The sequence below is a fragment of the Bufo bufo genome, chromosome 7 (assembly GCF_905171765.1).
Source record: "Bufo bufo chromosome 7, aBufBuf1.1, whole genome shotgun sequence".
Classification (NCBI taxonomy): Eukaryota; Metazoa; Chordata; class Amphibia; order Anura; family Bufonidae; genus Bufo; species Bufo bufo.
Window position 1 is genome coordinate 8,378,509 of NC_053395.1, and position 17,613 is coordinate 8,396,121.

The 17,613-nt window shown below is 44.9% G+C and overlaps 1 protein-coding gene, 1 long non-coding RNA gene and 1 pseudogene across 2 annotated transcripts; 2 read left to right on the top strand and 1 right to left on the bottom strand.

The window, feature by feature from the left end:
- The first annotated feature begins 8,651 nt into the window (after nt 1-8,651).
- LOC121007790 (microfibril-associated glycoprotein 4-like) lies at nt 8,652-11,944 on the top strand. Its single transcript, XM_040440000.1, has 6 exons — nt 8,652-8,734; nt 8,943-9,018; nt 9,461-9,618; nt 9,764-9,860; nt 9,951-10,145; nt 10,605-11,944. The coding sequence occupies exons 1-6, from the start codon at nt 8,729-8,731 to the stop codon at nt 10,853-10,855; spliced, it is 783 nt and encodes a 260-aa protein (XP_040295934.1). The 5' UTR covers nt 8,652-8,728; the 3' UTR covers nt 10,856-11,944.
- LOC121007794 lies at nt 11,577-17,168 on the bottom strand. The gene is made up of 2 exons (XR_005780472.1): nt 17,139-17,168; nt 11,577-11,679 (listed from the first exon to the last, which is right to left on the bottom strand). It is a non-coding gene; the product is annotated as an uncharacterized LOC121007794 (long non-coding RNA).
- Nucleotides 12,958-17,502, top strand: LOC121007791 (annotated as a pseudogene).
- The last annotated feature ends 111 nt before the right edge of the window (nt 17,503-17,613 follow it).

The following is a 17,613-nucleotide window of genomic DNA, read 5'->3' on the forward strand; positions in this document are numbered from 1 at the left end:
TCAGGTAAACCAGAAGACCCCTCTCCCGAGAAAGTCCCAAACTGCGGATGAAACCCATATGCACCAAAAAATGGTGACTTATCAGAGGACTCCTGACGACGGTTATTTAAAGCAAACTCAGCAAGGGACAAAAAAGAACACCAATCCTCCTGATTCTCGGCCACAAAACAGCGCAGATATGTCTCCAGATTCTGATTGACGCGCTCTGTCTGGCCATTCGACTGCGGGTGGAAAGCAGAAGAGAATGACAACCGAACCCCCAAGCGAGAACAGAAAGCCTTCCAGAATCTGGAAACAAACTGCGTGCCCCTATCAGAGACTATGTCTGAAGGAATACCATGCAATTTGACAATGTGGTCAATAAATGCCTGCGCCAGCGTCTTAGCATTGGGCAAACCAGGAAAAGGGATGAAATGCACCATTTTGCTAAAACGGTCCACCACCACCAGAATCACAGTCTTCCCCGAGGAACGAGGCAAGTCCGTTATGAAGTCCATGGACAGATGTGTCCAAGGACGGGAAGGAATGGGTAAGGGAAGGAGAGGACCTGATGGCCGTGAATGAGGGACTTTGGCACGAGCGCAAGTCTAGCAAGCTGCCACAAAACCCTCAACCGACTTACGAAGCGCAGGCCACCAGAATCTCCGAGCGATGAGATCCAGTGTGGCTCTTGCCCCCGGGTGCCCAGCAAGGACCGTATCGTGGTGTTCCTTAAAAATCTTGTGTCTCAAAGCGAGAGGCACAAACAACCTCCCAGGAGGACAAAGATCAGGAGCCTCTGACTGGGCTGCCTGCACCTCTGCCTCCAATTCAGGAAAAAGAGCAGAGACCACCACACCTTAAGCCAAAATGGGACCCGGGTCTTCAAAATTCCCACCTCCCGGAAAACAAAGTGACAGGGCATCTGCCTTCACATTCTTAACCCCAGGGCGGAACGTGACAACAAAATTAAACCTTGAAAAGAACAAAGACCATCTGGCCTGTCTCGGGTTCAGACGCTTGGCTGACTCCAAGTAGGCCAGATTTTTATGGTCAGTAAACACGGTAATAGGGTGTCTGGCTCCCTCTAGCCAATGGCGCCATTCCTCAAAAGCCAACTTGATGGCCAACAATTCCCTATCTCCCACATCATAATTTCTCTCTGCGGAGGAGAGTTTCTTCGAGAAAAAGGCACATGGTTGCCATTTGGCAGGAGAGGAACCCTGAGACAAGACCGCACCCACCCCTACCTCAGAAGCATCAACCTCAACTATGAAGGGTAACGAAATATCAGGTTGTACCAGGATGGGAGCGGAAGCAAAACTCTCCTTGATATTAGAAAAGGCCTTACGCGCCTCTACCGACCAGGAAGAAAAATCTACCCCCTTTCTGGTCATATCAGTGAGTGGTTTAACAACAGAGGAATAATTCAAAATAAATTTCCTGTAATAATTGGCAAAGCCCAAAAAACGCATCAGCGCCTTCTGATTCTCAGGAAGCTCCCACTCAAGCACAGCGCGGACCTTCTCGGGGTCCATGCGAAAACCAGAAGCGGAGAGAAGAAACCCCAGAAATTGAATTTCTGGAACCGCAAACACACATTTTTCCAGTTTCGCGTATAATTTATTCTCCCGCAGGATGAGCAAGACCTGACGTAGGTGGTCCTTATGAGTCTTGAAATCAGGAGAAAAAATCAAAATGTCAACCAAATACACTAATACAAATTTTCCCATTAAATGATAAAAAATGCTGTTCACGAAATGCTGAAAAACGGCTAGGGCATTCATCAAACCAAAAGGCATAACCAAATTCTCAAAATGGCCCTCAGGGGTATTGAAAGCCGTCTTCCATTCGTCTCCTTCTCTGACCCTAACCAGGTTGTATGCCCCTCTTAGGTCTAATTTGGAAAAGACTTTAGCCCCAACAACCTGGTTAAACAGGTCCGGGATCAGAGGAAGCGGATAAGGGTCACGAATAGTGATACTGTTCAGCTCCCTGAAATCCAGACAAGGTCTTAAAGAACCATCTTTTTTCTTAACAAAGAAAAAACCAGCGGCAACAGGTGACTTCGAGGGTCGTATGTGTCCTTTTCTCAGACTCTCAGAGATATAAGCACGCATAGCGACCCTCTCTGGTTGGGAAAGATTGTATAAACGAGATTTAGGCAGTTTGGCGCCTGGGATGAGATTAATAGGGCAATCGCACTCCCTGTGCGGGGGCAAATCCTGAACTCCACTCTCAGAGAAGACATCCGAAAATTCAGAGAGGAAAGGTGGTACAGTCTTAGTAGAAACCTCAGAAACAGATGTCATGAGGCAATTCTCTCTGCAAAAGTCACTCCAACCATTTATTTGCCTCGCTTGCCAATCAATGGTGGGGTTATGTTTAGTGAGCCAGGGTAGCCCCAACACTAGAGGAGTAGGCAAACCGCTAAGAACGAAACATGACACATCCTCAACATGAGCATCACTCACAATTAAACGAATATTGTGAACTATGCCCTTTAATGATTTCTGAGAAAGTGGAGCGGAATCAATAGCAAAAACAGGAATATCCTTTCCCAAAGTGCATACCTGGAAACCATGAGTTATTGCAAATTGATTATCAATGAGATTGACAGCTGCTCCACTATCCACAAAAATCTCACAAAAAATACTCTTGCTCTCTAGCGCCACCCTAGCAGGCAGGACAAAACGGGAACTACAAGCAAACGGAAAACCTTCAATTTCCGCCTCAACCCTGCCAATAGTAACAGACGGAACATTTTTAAAAGATTTTTTCATTTTTGTTTCTTTATTACTCCCAGAAGACTGCCTGAATCTCCTAGAGGGACAAACATTTGCCAAATGATTTATACCTCCACAACAAAAACAAACCCTCCCATGCGGGCTGAATCTTCTATTGTCAGAGGCAATCAACCCAATGCTGCATGGGCTCCTGCTCAGAAGGGGCTGACAGCGACTGAGACCCCTGCGCACAGAAAGAGACCGCTGCACTGTCCCGGGACTGAGTATGACAGGAGGGAGAGATCTCTCCTCTCTTTCTAAGACGCCTGTCAATACGAACGGCCTGAGACATAGCAGAATCCAAGGAGGTAGGTCTCTCATGAAAGGCAAATGCATCTTTCAATCCCTCTGAAAGACCATGGCAAAATTGACTTCGGAGTGCAGCATCATTCCAACCAGTATCAGCTGCCCATCTCCGAAATTCTGAGCAGTATATCTCTGCGGATTGTTTACCCTGGCATAACAGACGTAGTCAAGACTCAGCCAGAGCAATACGATCCGGATCATCATATATCTGACCCAGGGCTAAAAAGAATTCATCCACTGAACAGAGGGGCCGTGCCCCCTCCGGCAGCGAAAAGGCCCAGGATTGAGCGTTACCCCTGAGCAGCGATATAATGATCCCCACCCTCCGTTCCTCATCACCAGAGGAAAGGGGAAGAAGGCGAAAATGGAGTTTACAAGCCTCTCTAAAACGCACAAAATACTCACTACCCCCGGAGAACGTATCCGGGAGCGAGATCTTAGGCTCAGAACAAACTCCATGAACGCAAGCTGAACCGGTCACTTGAAACTGAGAAAAAGTCTTACGGAGATCAGCTACCTCCAATGAAAAAAAACCCTGGAAGCGCTCAGCCAAAAGTGAAACCGGATCCATGCTTGAGACGGTTTAGGCGGCTTATAATGTCACGGATTGTGTACAGGAAACAAGACAATGCAATACAATTAATGACTCACTGGATCCACAACTAAGGAACAAAAGGGAGACCCCTGCATGAGACCTGCCACTCTCCCTAATTGCTCAGCCTATGCGAACACCCCAAAGGTGGATGGGCGCATATCCACGTACCTCAGCTATCTAATACCTGAAGACCCTACAATAGTGAGGGGACACGACCACCGGCTCCCTACACTAGACACGGAGGGAGTCAGGGTCACCTGAAAATCCAGCAGACAGAAAATCACAAATAAAGGAACAGCACTTATCTTGCAGAGGACTGAGAAATAGAAACAGCATACACACACACTCCAGGAAGTTGTATAAGCCGCAACCTAATGTATCATGGGGAGGAACTTAAAGGGAAGCAATCAGTCCAACTGCATGACAGCTGAGATAGACTAACGAGATGAGGAACTTAACCAAAACAAAGAAACTCAAGGAGGAGGATCTGGAAAGCTCCTGTCAGAGCTTCTCGGCTGTCTGGTTGTGACATCACCACTGTGTGTGAATTACACCATAATAGATGGGTTCTTCTGCTCTTTCTTTTGCTCTGATCATTTTGGAAGAGTAGGACATGCCCTTGAAGAAGTGCAGCACCTGGAATGTTTGTTGATTCTATTCCTGTTATTCTCTCCATTCATCTTGTAGCTTCTTTTTCGTTCATGTCCTTCCACCATAAATGTCTCCTCCAATGATCAGAGTCTTCTCACAACACTCTATATCCAACATAAGCTGAAGCTTCGGTAATTTGTGATTTATGAGGAAATCGGAAGAGATATTCCAGCCGTTAACACTTAGCATCTATCTATAGGGCTCCACCACAAACAGCCAAGTGCCTTCACCTCTCATGCAGTTTTATGGGGCTTGATTGACCACTAGTGCATAGATGGACACATTCTAATGTTTGGTGGTCACAGTGGTGGAGCCTTTGCTGATGGAACATTTACCACCCATCCCATCTCACTGTCTCTTAGATAATCACCTTCCTTGTGTTGTGTCAACAAGTCACCGGCAGCTGGAACAATGCTCTACCAGGTAAGTGACCTGAACCACATACAGTGGGACCTGTACTGCCCTGGTAGAGGAGCAGATGCTATGATCACACCATGATGCAGTAGTTAATTGTTTTTTTTGTTTATATTGGGTGGGTCGGGTGGGGAGGCGAATTGAAGAGACTGAATTCTAAAGACTGGTAGATCTATTCAGGGGACACATTCGGGAAGTGGATGTGACCCGTTTTAGGTTCATGTTCCATAACTGAAGAATATGATTGTATGTCTGGGTTGGCAGCTTGGCTAATTGTACGTGATTGGTTTTGCATTGTCATTCACAGGAAATTCTATACTAGGCCATAACCAGTTCAAATTTTCGACCCATGACCACGATAGAGACATGTATGTCGGTAACTGTGTAGTGATTTATCATGGAGCCTTCTGGTACAACAAATGTCATGGGGCCAATCCTAATGGGAAATATCAAAATGGTGTGACCACAGAGTATGCCACCAGTGTTGTATGGTCCTCATGGAAAGGGGCTTACTATTCCCTGAAGAGGACTGAGATGAAGATTTCCCCAACATCTAGAGAAAGCAGCAAATAGCAACTGTGACGACAATCTTCCCGCATAACATATGAGCGGACCAGATTACTGTGTTATTAGTCCTGATGGTATTAGGTTTGTAACAATGTAGCATTGTGAGGGAGCTGTGATTACTTAATAAAGCATTATTAGACCCTGTCTTATGTAATCCCTCCATTCTGGATGGTGAGTTATCGTTCCAGGTTCTCAGATCTGACCAAACAAATATAGAGAACAAAACACAGATCTGTAGAGTTTGGACAATGTAAGACACTGCGAGACCAGATGAACACCTATGGACGCCTCCACTATAGTCGTGTGTCTCTGGCCTATGTCATGGGCATGCTTGTGCATCGTGGCTCATGTTCAGGATTAGATATACACTGACGATTAATCAAATATCTCCAAATAATTAATACACAAACACAAGACCTTTTACCCAATACTCGTCCACTTATAACATCTCACATCTGTCTACGATAGATCCTTTATGATGAGGCCAATGGTGAAGGTCCTCGACTTCAGGAGACCACATCGATGGTGGTAAATTAGCAGTCGATATGTCCTGTTAGGGTATATGGGTGTCACAGACAGGAATCCCTGATCATAAGCCCCTCTATGAGCCAAAATGAAGCCACTGCATAGATGCACAGAGCAGTTCCCCCACTAGAGGTCTTGATACGACCAGATATTGTATTATTGCTTTAAATGGGCACGGGGAAATGGAACATGAACGACCAGAGAGAGCTTCTCCAACTTTAGCAGCTGAGTCCAGGGATTAGAGGAGCCAGACCTGCATTCATCTGCTGATCTTGAGACAGCTTCATTCTAAAGGCGGCCATATTATTATGAGGGAAATCGTTTCTGGATCTGTGAGAGGTTCTAGAGTCATTATGTTCTTATAGTCAGGATCTGCTTTCTTTCATACGTTGCTTGTGTAGCTGCAGGTTCAGAGCTCAGTGGACATTCTCTGTGAAGCTCCTCCATCTCTCCTCCTCCTCCTCAGCGCTATATCCTGTAAGTCTGTGCCTCATCCCTCATTCTCGTGCATGCTGGGATTTCAGGAGAATAGTGAAGCTATGGAAGACACGTCAGTGATATACACTGCGTGCAGAATTATTAGGCAAATGAGTATTTTGACCACATCATCCTCTTTATGCATGTTGTCTTACTCCAAGCTGTATAGGCTCGAAAGCCTACTACCAATTAAGCATATTAGGTGATGTGCATCTCTGTAATGAGAAGGGGTGTGGTCTAATGACATCAACACCCTATATCAGGTGTGCATAATTATTTGGCAACTTCCTTTCCTTTGGCAAAATGGGTCAAAAGAAGGACTTGACAGGCTCAGAAAAGTCAAAAATAGTGAGATATCTTGCAGAGGGATGCAGCACTCTTAAAATTGCAAAGCTTCTGAAGCGTGATCATCGAACAATCAAGCGTTTCATTCAAAATAGTCAACAGGGTCGCAAGAAGCGTGTGGAAAAACCAAGGCGCAAAATAACTGCCCATGAACTGAGAAAAGTCAAGCGTGCAGCTGCCAAGATGCCACTTGCCACCAGTTTGGCCATATTTCAGAGCTGCAACATCACTGGAGTGCCCAAAAGCACAAGGTGTGCAATACTCAGAGACATGGCCAAGGTAAGAAAGGCTGAAAGACGACCACCACTGAACAAGACACACAAGCTGAAACGTCAAGACTGGGCCAAGAAATATCTCAAGACTGATTTTTCTAAGGTTTTATGGACTGATGAAATGAGAGTGAGTCTTGATGGGCCAGATGGATGGGCCCGTGGCTGGATTGGTAAAGGGCAGAGAGCTCCAGTCCGACTCAGACGCCAGCAAGGTGGAGGTGGAGTACTGGTTTGGGCTGGTATCATCAAAGATGAGCTTGTGGGGCCTTTTCGGGTTGAGGATGGAGTCAAGCTCAACTCCCAGTCCTACTGCCAGTTTCTGGAAGACACCTTCTTCAAGCAGTGGTACAGGAAGAAGTCTGCATCCTTCAAGAAAAACATGATTTTCATGCAGGACAATGCTCCATCACACGCGTCCAAGTACTCCACAGCGTGGCTGGCAAGAAAGGGTATAAAAGAAGAAAATCTAATGACATGGCCTCCTTGTTCACCTGATCTGAACCCCATTGAGAACCTGTGGTCCATCATCAAATGTGAGATTTACAAGGAGGGAAAACAGTACACCTCTCTGAACAGTGTCTGAGAGGCTGTGGTTGCTGCTGCACGCAATGTTGATGGTGAACAGATCAAAACACTGACAGAATCCATGGATGGCAGGCTTTTGAGTGTCCTTGCAAAGAAAGGTGGCTATATTGGTCACTGATTTGTTTTTGTTTTGTTTTTGAATGTCAGAAATGTATATTTGTGAATGTTGAGATGTTATATTGGTTTCACTGGTAAAAATAAATAATTGAAATGGGTATATATTTGTTTTTTGTTAAGTTGCCTAATAATTATGCACAGTAATAGTCACCTGCACACACAGATATCCCCCTAAAATAGCTAAAACTAAAAACAAACGAAAAACTACTTCCAAAAATATTCAGCTTTGATATTAATGAGTTTTTTGGGTTCATTGAGAACATGGTTGTTGTTCAATAATAAAATGAATCCTCAAAAATACAACTTGCCTAATAATTCTGCACTCCCTGTATATTAGTTGGAAAACTAAGGGTACTTGCACACTTGCGTTGTTGGATTCCGGCAGGCAGTTCCGTTGCTGGAACTGCCTGCTGGATCTGGAAACCGTATGCAAACGGATATCATTTGTTTCCGGACCCGTCTTACAAATACATTGAAATACCGGATCCGTCTCTCCAGTGTCATCCAGAAAAACAGATCCGGTATTTATTTTTTTCACATTTTTAAAGGTCTGCGCATGAGGAGACCGGAAAACCGGATCCGTCAATGCGGCAATTTCCGGAACACTTGGTACCGGATTTGGCATTAATACATTTCAATGGAAATTAATGCCAAATCCGGCAAGTGTTCCGGAATTCTGGCCGGAGAAAATACCACAGCATGCTGCTTCCTCTGGCCAAATACCGTAAACGGGACGTAATGGAAGACATCCTGATGCATACTAAACGGATTGCTTTCCCTTCAGAATGCATTAGAACAAAACTGATGCGTTTTTTCCCGGTATTGCGCCCCTAAGACGGAACTCAATACCGGAAAAGAATAACGCTAGTGGGAAAGTACCTTTACAGACGAGATGGGGCATTTTTCCTGTAAGGACACATTTCTGCCCTCTGTCTGTTGTTCTGTCTGTTCCTGGCAGGTTTGTAAGATTTATTTGTCCTCGACCTTCACTCTTATTTACCAGGAAGTGGAGTTAATATTGGACCAGGTCCATGTGTGATGATGTCTGACCTAGTTCTTTATAGAGCAGAGACCTGAACACTTTCTCCAGTCTGCAGGTATCTGCGAACATGAAGGTAAGTGCGGAGCAGTGCAGAGGAGAGGAGGGGGTCTTATAATGTTACCCTGGTGGAACCTTCATTGCTGGGATATGAGATAAACATGAGCTGAGATACCACTGAATGAGGCTCGAAAAATTATATCCGACATAATTCTTCACAGATCAGTTCAGTTATCGGCCAATTGTTACCTGTATTAAAATGCACATAATTCTCCTCTAATTAGAAGCGGTCGCTGAATTTCACCCTCTTCCTGCTGCTGATTGGTCCCGTGTCCTCTGCGCCCCTCAACCAGGCTAATGGTGAGTTCAACATGGCTGCTCTAACTGAAGACACCCTGATGTCATTACTTTCATCTAATATGAGATTTACAAAGTTAGAGATGTCCTGAGAAACATTTTGTTTGCAGAAATTATAGATTTTTTCCACTCAATTTATATACTGTCAATGTATTACTAGAATTAACAGGTAAAGCGCTGCAGAATATGTTGGCGCTATATAAATAAAGATTATTATTATTATTACTAGAGGTGGGGCTGTGAGAACCTCATGTTCATACACCGGGGTTGTCTCCTTTGGTATAATCCATGAGTGATCATGTTAGACCTCCAGAAGCTTTCATCCAGATAACTGGAGTTATGTATTAAGGGACATTTTTATAGATGAATAACCAAGATGAGAGTATCTCCAGATGCAGCTATTCTAAGGAGCCCTCTGACCTCCTCCTGTGTCCTCTCCTCCTAGTCGTCAGCTGCATAGATACCTGTCACCCTCACGACTGCTCGGATATGGCTGCCCAGGGTCTGACCTCGGATGGTGTGTACCTGATATATCCTGGTGGTGCGAACGCTCCTCCGGTACCTGTTTATTGTGACATGAGCAGCGCTGGAGGACCCTGGACGGTGGGTACTAACAGATAATTCCCCTAAAATAGAAAAACAATCTCAATAAGTAGTCCTTGGTCTTCTGTTGTCCCTTTACGTCTACTCCTAACTTTCTGAGACTCCCGAACGTTGCCTTAAAATAATGTCATATCTTCTTCTCCAGGTGTTTCAGAAGAGGTTTGATGGTAGTGTGGACTTCTACCGTGGCTGGAAAGAATACAAGAACGGGTTTGGGAAGGCAAACGGAGAATACTGGCTGGGTAACAATATGCTTCATCATCCCATATAATCTTGTACTATGTACATTAAGAGTGGAATTCAGCCCAATCTCTCCTGCTTATTGTTTCCAGGTTTGCAGAACATTTACCTACTCACCCAGAAGAGGTCGTATCATCTTCGTGTTGACCTAGGAGATTTTGAGAATGATGCTAGATACGGGACCTATGATACCTTCTCTCTCTCACAGTTCGCCATTGATCCAGAGGAGGACGGGTACAAGCTGCACATTGGAACATTTAAAGACGGTGACCCCAACAAACCAATTGGTAAGTGACCCCATTTTCAGGAAGTATCAGGGCCCTTGGGATTAATTGTTCCTCTGCTTTGGACCCCAATGAAAATGGAGGCTTCTCCTATACTTCCTAAGTAGCATACTCTTTCTGCTGTCTATTCCTTTACCCCAGAATTACAGGTTCTTGCTGCCCCTACTTTACTAACCCATTTGGTCCTGTGAGCTTCCACCCACTTAGCCCACCATGGTTTCCAGTGCTTACACTTTGCCACCAGGTTGCTCTGCTCTCTGTAAGTGTGGCATTACTTGGTGGTCTCTCCTGTGTCCAGGATTCCTTTCAGGAAGTGGTTGTGGAAAGGGACAAAGTCTTCTCCAATGCTGGAAGATAGTACATAAGAGACAGAAACTATTAAGCCCAAGATTTTAGAGTTGATCATTGAGACTCTGGGTGATAAAATCTTCTTAACTCTCTTGTCTATTATAAACTCAACAGGAGATTCACTGAGAACTCAGAATGAGATGAATTTTTCCACCCGTGACAATGACAGAGACACATATTCAGGTAACTGTGCCATCAGTTTTCAAGGAGCCTCTTGGTACAAGGACTGTCACAGCGCCAACCTAAATGGACTATATCTAAAGGGAAAAACCAGCCAGTATGCAAAAGGCATGACTTGGTCAGGATGGAAAGGACAATACTACTCCCTGAAAGCATCTGAGATGAAGATCGCCGTAAATGTCTAAGTTATTGATGTCTCATTGGGTTTCTGTGGAGAAGGACAATCACCTTGAGGCCAAGGACCCTCAACATCCACCACTAGTGCCATCATGAGCATCAACAAGGCTTCAATCAGATGCAATTTCCAGCTCTTGGACAATCACATCTGTGAATGATGTATTATTGTATTCATTTTAAACAGAGTATTGTGATTATATAGTCAAAAGAGTCTTGAGATGATGGGGCGGGAGGAAGGGGGGGGGGGGAAGAGTCTCCTTACTGGAAATTCCAGGATTTTCTTCGTAAAACAAAGACTTTGTCTGAAACTTAAAACCACAAAAGAGGAACCTTGGGGAAAACAATAAGTAAAATACACTGGGGCAGAGTTACTAATTCTGTCTAATAGTTTGACAGTTTAAAAAAGCACTAAATCCATCACAGGGGCTCAGGCTGGGTGGAGTTGGTGTGCCACCTACTGGTCAGCTTACTTTCCACAGGAATTTTGCAGCAAAAGTTTGGCACATTTTTGGTGCGCAGCAGAGCATCCTAACACCATTTCATGGTAAACCACTCCCCCTTTCCACTAAGCCACGCAAAATAAATGTGAAGCAAAGCATGACCGGCAGAAGCCAGTATTCTGGTGTTTTTAGCTTAGTACCTCTCCCCCTCTGTATCCGGTGATAAACCTAACAAATGTGGATTCGTTCTAAACTGACATTTTTCTTTAAAGAAGCCTTGCATGGATGGCTCAGTGGTTAGCACTGGTGGGCAGCAGGGTGGCTTAAAGGGTAGTGGTAGCTCAGTGGTTAGCACGGTGCCTCAAAGGGTAGTGGTAGCTCAGTGGTTAGCACTGGTGATTTGCAGCTCTGGGATTCTAGGTTTGAATCTGACCAAAGACAACATCTGCATGGACTGTGTATGTTCTCTCCATGTTTGTGTGGGTTTCCTCCAGGTTCTCCGGTTTTCTCCTACACTCCACAGACATCCAGAACTTAGATTGTGAGCCGCACTGGGGACAGCAAGTGATGATCACGTCTGTACAGCGCTGCGGAATATGTCAGCGCTATATAAGCGAGGAAATAAAATAAATAAATTGATGTTAATGATGAATAAACTCCTTGTCGATATTTCTCCAGTTTTTCAACATTTCTTCACTAATTCAGAAAGTGGAAGAAAGCAATGTTATCAGGTATCTAGGGGAAACGGCCATGGACCTGGGGGAGGCTCTAGACAGGTCTCTTCTCGTCTCTATGTGAGAATCTTGTATTGTCTCCTAATGCAAATTATCATTGGAGAACAACCTCTAAGGACATTACTAAGGTTGACCATTCACATTAGATTAATAACAGTAGGGTCTATAGGGGACAGAGGAGATTGAAGGTGACAAAGAAGTCTGGAGAGGTAGAGGGGGGCAGAGGAGTCTGGAGGGGGAACAGTTGGGTCTGGAAGGGAGATACTTATCTGGATGGGGGGCATGTGGGTCTCAAGGGACCAAAAAGTCTTGGAATACAGAGGAGTCCAAAGAGGACAAAGGAGTCTGATAGTAGAGTATGTGTATGGTTGGCCAACAGTCTAATGCAGGCATCCTCAAACTGTGGCCCTCCAGCTGTTGCAAAATTACAACTCCCAGCATGCCCGAACAGCCTACAGCTATCAGCCTACAGCAGGGCATTGTGGGAGTTGTAGTTCTACAACAGCTGGAGGGCCGCAGTTTGAGGATGCCTGGTCTAATGTGTATAGACGAGCTGCCGACTCTCCCTCAACAGATTTGGTCCTCCATCTGTTTTAAAGATTCTCCTGAGCTAGAAAAATCACAAGTCACTACAAGGAAGATTCACCTCACCCCTACTGGATTATTCATGTTGGGAGAGAGAAGAATCAGTCAAAAATATTCTTGAACCATCCCTTTTTTTCTTCCAGGAGATAAGATGCTGCAAAAAGCATCTGGTAGCAGTTTTCTCCCCATTGACAACTAATACACACTTGGCCAAATAAAAGTGTAGGTGTATAGGGGATTCGGAAGAGATAAGGTACAGCCAGCCTGAGACAACTGTAAGAACTTCACCAATTCTTAGTACAATGGACTCTTTCTGATGGGACAATGCCATGGCTGGGTTTCCCCCATATGTCCTTCCCTCAATGCTGTTCCTGTAATTGCCTGGTGTCTGGGGTTATATATAGTCACAACATCTCATCACATCAGTCCCATACAAAACCTGGAGACAAGCTTTCTGCCATGAAGGTAAGTGATCATCCTTCTTATACGATTCAGTCCTCCGTGTGTTTTCCAGATTCTCCTGAGCTAGAAAAATCACAAGTCACTACAAGGAAGATTCACCTCATCCCTGTCAGATAATTCATGTTTTTTCAGAATGTCCGATCTCAAAATTTTTCAATTTCATGATTTGTGGAAAAATGATAGCAACTTTGATCCAGTAGAATTCATTTTTTTCCAAGAGCAACTTAGTTGGACAACCCAATCACCACTGTGTGTGAATTACACCATAATAGATGGGTTCTTCTGCTCTTTCTTTTGCTCTGATCATTTTGGAAGAGTAGGACATGCCCTTGAAGAAGTGCAGCACCTGGAATGTTTGTTGATTCTGTTCCTGTTATTCTCTCCATTCATCTTGTAGCTTATTTTTCGTTCATGTCCTTCCACCATAAATGTCTCCTCCAATGATCAGAGTCTGCTCACAACACTCTATGTCCAACATAAGCTGAAGCTTCGGTAATTTGTGATTTATGAGGAAATCGGAAGAGATATTCCAGCCGTTAACACTTAGCATCTATCTATAGGGCTCCACCACAAACAGCCAAGTGCCTTCATCTCTCATGCAGTTTTATGGGGCTTGATTGACCACTACTGCATAGATGGACACATTCTAATGTTTGGTGGTCACAGAGGTGGAGCCTTTGCTGATGGAACATTTACCACCCATCCCATCTCATTGTCTCTTAGATAATCACCTTCCTTGTGTTGTGTCAACAAGTCACCGGCAGCTGGAACAATGCTCTACCAGGTAAGTGACCTGAACCACGTACAGTGGGACCTGTACTGCCCTGGCAGAGGAGCAGATGCTATGATCACACCATGATGCAGTAGTTAATTGGTGTTTTAGGGTAGCAACATCACTTTAAATATTAAAGGGGTTGTCCAGGAGATGCCCGCTCGCCCCTCACTGAGTTGGGTCGCCGTTGTGGCAAGTGACTGGCTGAGCTGGATGTAAAGAAGGGACGAGAGGGATTAATTGGAATCCAGTAACTGCTGGAATGGGAGCGCTGGGGGATTGTTGAGGTAATTGTCGCTTATTTAAATATTTTTTAACCCACTCTGAGCCCGTCGAGATTTTTTTTCTACTTGTGAACTTGTTTAATATCTGTTAGTGGTCACATAATACAATGTTAATCCAACAGTGCCATACAGTGATCAAATAATAGCGCCATACAGTGCACAATACTACTATACGGTGCTCACGAACAGTTATTACATACATGCACACACATTCAGACATAGATTCGCATGCTCGCTACATATGAACGCCACTATATGCATGGGCATGCTCACTAGATGTATAGATGTATACACACACCCGACACGACATACGGTTATGTATACATGCAGAGAGGGGTGATGCTTCTCTTCAGTAATCAGCTTCGAACAAAGAGAAGTTTGTGCCCCCCTTAGGTTATAAGTAGAGATGAGCGAACTTCTGTTTTAAGTTCGGCGTCTAAAGTTCGGCTTCCGGTTAGCGGAGGATCCCGATATGGATTCCGAATTCCGTTGTGGTCCGTGGTAGCGGAATCAATAATGGCCGATTATTGATTCCGCTACCACGGACCACAACGGAATTCGGAATCCATATCGGGATCCTCCGCTAACCGGAAGCCGAACTTTAGACGCCGAACTTAAAACAGAAGTTCGCTCATCTCTAGTTATAAGTAATCCACGTCTCGTAGCGACCATTGTGCTCCACCTTCATTGCACTCTATAAAACACACAACCCTCATTTATTCTGACTGCTCCGTCCTCAGCTCCGCAGCACAAGTCTGAGGCAGAATGGTTTCCTGCTGACTGCCAGGATGTCTGGGACAGAAGTCAACCCTTGAGTGGTGTATATATCATACATCCACGAGGAGCGCGCCGCCCCCTACCGGTGTACTGCGACATGACGACCAGTGGGATGGTCTGGACAGTAAGTGGGATGCTGGGTCATTATGGGCATGTTATATTATGAGGTACTAGTTGTACATTCCAACAGGTGTTCCAGAGGCGGCTGGACGGTTCCGTGCATTTCAACCAGTCCTGGCAGGATTACGTCCATGGGTTCGGGAACGCGGATGGAGAGTACTGGCTCGGTAAATTTAACCTCTAAACTTAGCTCTAATTCTGTATTTAGGCCCACAATATGGAATAAAAAGTCAATTTCATGGAATGAATTTCTCCCTAGAAGCTGAGATAGTCAAGTCCATAAATATTGGGACATTGACACAATTCTAACATTTTTTGCTCTATACACCACATCCAAATCAGATGAACGGTGCAGGAATTACAGCAGTTTGCATCTGTGCCTCCCACTTGTTAAGGAACCAAAAGTAATGGGACAATTGTCTTCTCGGCTGTTCCATGGCCAGGTGTGTGTTATTCCCTCATTATCCCAATTACAATGAGCAGATAAAAGGTCCAGAGGTCATTTCCAGTCTGCTATTTGCATTTGGAATCTGTTGCTGTCAGCTCTCAAGATGAGATCCAAAGAGCTGTCACTATCAGTGAAGCAAGCCATCATTAGGCTAAAAAAACACAACAAACCCATCAGAGAGATAGCAAAAACATTAGGCCTGGCCAAAACAACTGTTTGGAACATTCTTAAAAAGAAGGAACGCACCGGTGAGCTCAGCAACACCAAAAGACCCGGAAGACCACGGAAAACAACTGTGGTGGATGACTGAAGAATTCTTTCCCTGGTGAAGAAAACACCCTTCACAACAGTTGGCCAGATCAAGAACACTCTCCAGGAGGTAGGTGTATGTGTGTCAAAGTCAACAATCAAGAGAAGACTTCACCAGAGTGAACACAGAGGGTTCACCACAAGATGGAAACCATTGGTGAGCCTCAAAAACAGGAAGGCCAGATTAGAGTTTGCCAAACGACATCTAAAAAAGCCTTCACAGTTCTGGAACAACATCCTATGGACAGATGAGACCAAGATCAACTTGTACCAGAGTGATGGGAAGAGAAGAGTATGGAGAAGGAAAGGAACTGCTCATGATCCTAAGCATACCACCTCATCAGTGAAGCATGGTGGTGGTAGTGTCATGGCGTGGGCATGTATGGCTGCCAATGGAACTGCTTCTCAGTGCAGATGGACAATGACCCAAAGCATACTGCAAAAGCAACCAAAGAGTTTTTTAAGGGAAAGAAGTGGAATGTTATGCAATGGCCAAGTCAATCACCGGACCTGAATCCGATTGAGCTTTTCACTTGCTGAAGACAAAACTGACAGGAAAATGCCCCAAGAACAAGCAGGAACTGAAGACAGTTGCAGTAGAGGCCTGGCAGAGCATCACCAGGGATGAAACCAGCGTCTGGTGATGTCTATGTGTTCTAGACTTCAGGCTGTAATTGACTGCAAAGGATTTGCAACCAAGTATTAAAAAGTGAAAGAGTAATTTATGATTATTACTCTGTCCCATTACTTTTGGTTCCTTAACAAGTGGGAGGCACATATGCAAACTGTTGTAATTCCTACACCGTTCACCTGATTTGGATGTAAATGCCCTCAAATTACAGCTGACGGTCTGCAGGTAAAGCACATCTTGTTCGTTTCATTTCAAATCCATTGTGGTGGTGTATAGAGCCAGAAATGTTAGAATTGTGTCGATGTCCCAATAATTATGGACCTGACTGTATGGACCTTAATGAGAAGTTTTATTCAGATTGGCTCCAGTGGGCGGTAGCTGGGGGTATGCTTTAAAACTTTGTTCCCTCAAGCAGCCCCTGAGGTGGGGGGTGGGGGGGAGACGGTCCTCAGCTTTATCCCATTTTTAGAGTGAATGTTGGTGGCCATGATTTGTGTGGGAATTTATATATCTTTTCATCTCTCCCACTGGCACCAGGGCTGCAGAACATTTACCACCTGACGATGTGCGGTGAGTAGGAGCTGAGGGTGGAGCTGGAAGGAGCGCGGGTTTCAGCTCAGTACATGAACTTCAGTCTATCCCGTCATGCCATGAACCCTGACAGTGATGGATACCGGCTGAATGTAGGGGCATTTACTGACGGAGGAGCAGGTAAGACAGGAACAATACCTGGGGGGCAGCAGGTATCTAAAGGGACACCCACACCAATATGTATGAAATTTAGGACACACGTTTCCCCTGTCACTTGTCTTCTGTACATTTTGCAGGGGACGCCCTGAGCCTCCATGTTGGACACATGTTCTCCACCTATGATAAGGACCAGGATGGACACGTTCAGAACTGTGCGGAGTATTGGGGAGGAGGGTTCTGGTACCACTCTGCAGGCTGCGCAGAGGCCGGACTTAACGCACGCTACAACACAACTGACTCGCAACATCCTGCATTTTCCTGGACCACATGGGTGGACTTCCCACAGACACTCCGGGGGAGTCAGATGAAGATGAGGAGGATCCTGGAGTGATCTTACATAACCTAGCAGGGTCTCTATATGTGGGAGGGGGGTGGTACATATATATGTATATTCTGTAACACTGGTAAATACAGGTATATACAAGGTGCAATACAACACATGTGTAAGATTTTT

Coding starts and splice junctions, on each gene's coding strand:
- LOC121007790 (XM_040440000.1), top strand. Junction 9,019..9,460: donor GCCCCTCAACCAGGCTAATG/GTGAGTTCAACA, acceptor CTCTCCTCCTAG/TCGTCAGCTGCATAGATACC. Junction 9,861..9,950: donor AAACGGAGAATACTGGCTGG/GTAACAATATGC, acceptor TATTGTTTCCAG/GTTTGCAGAACATTTACCTA.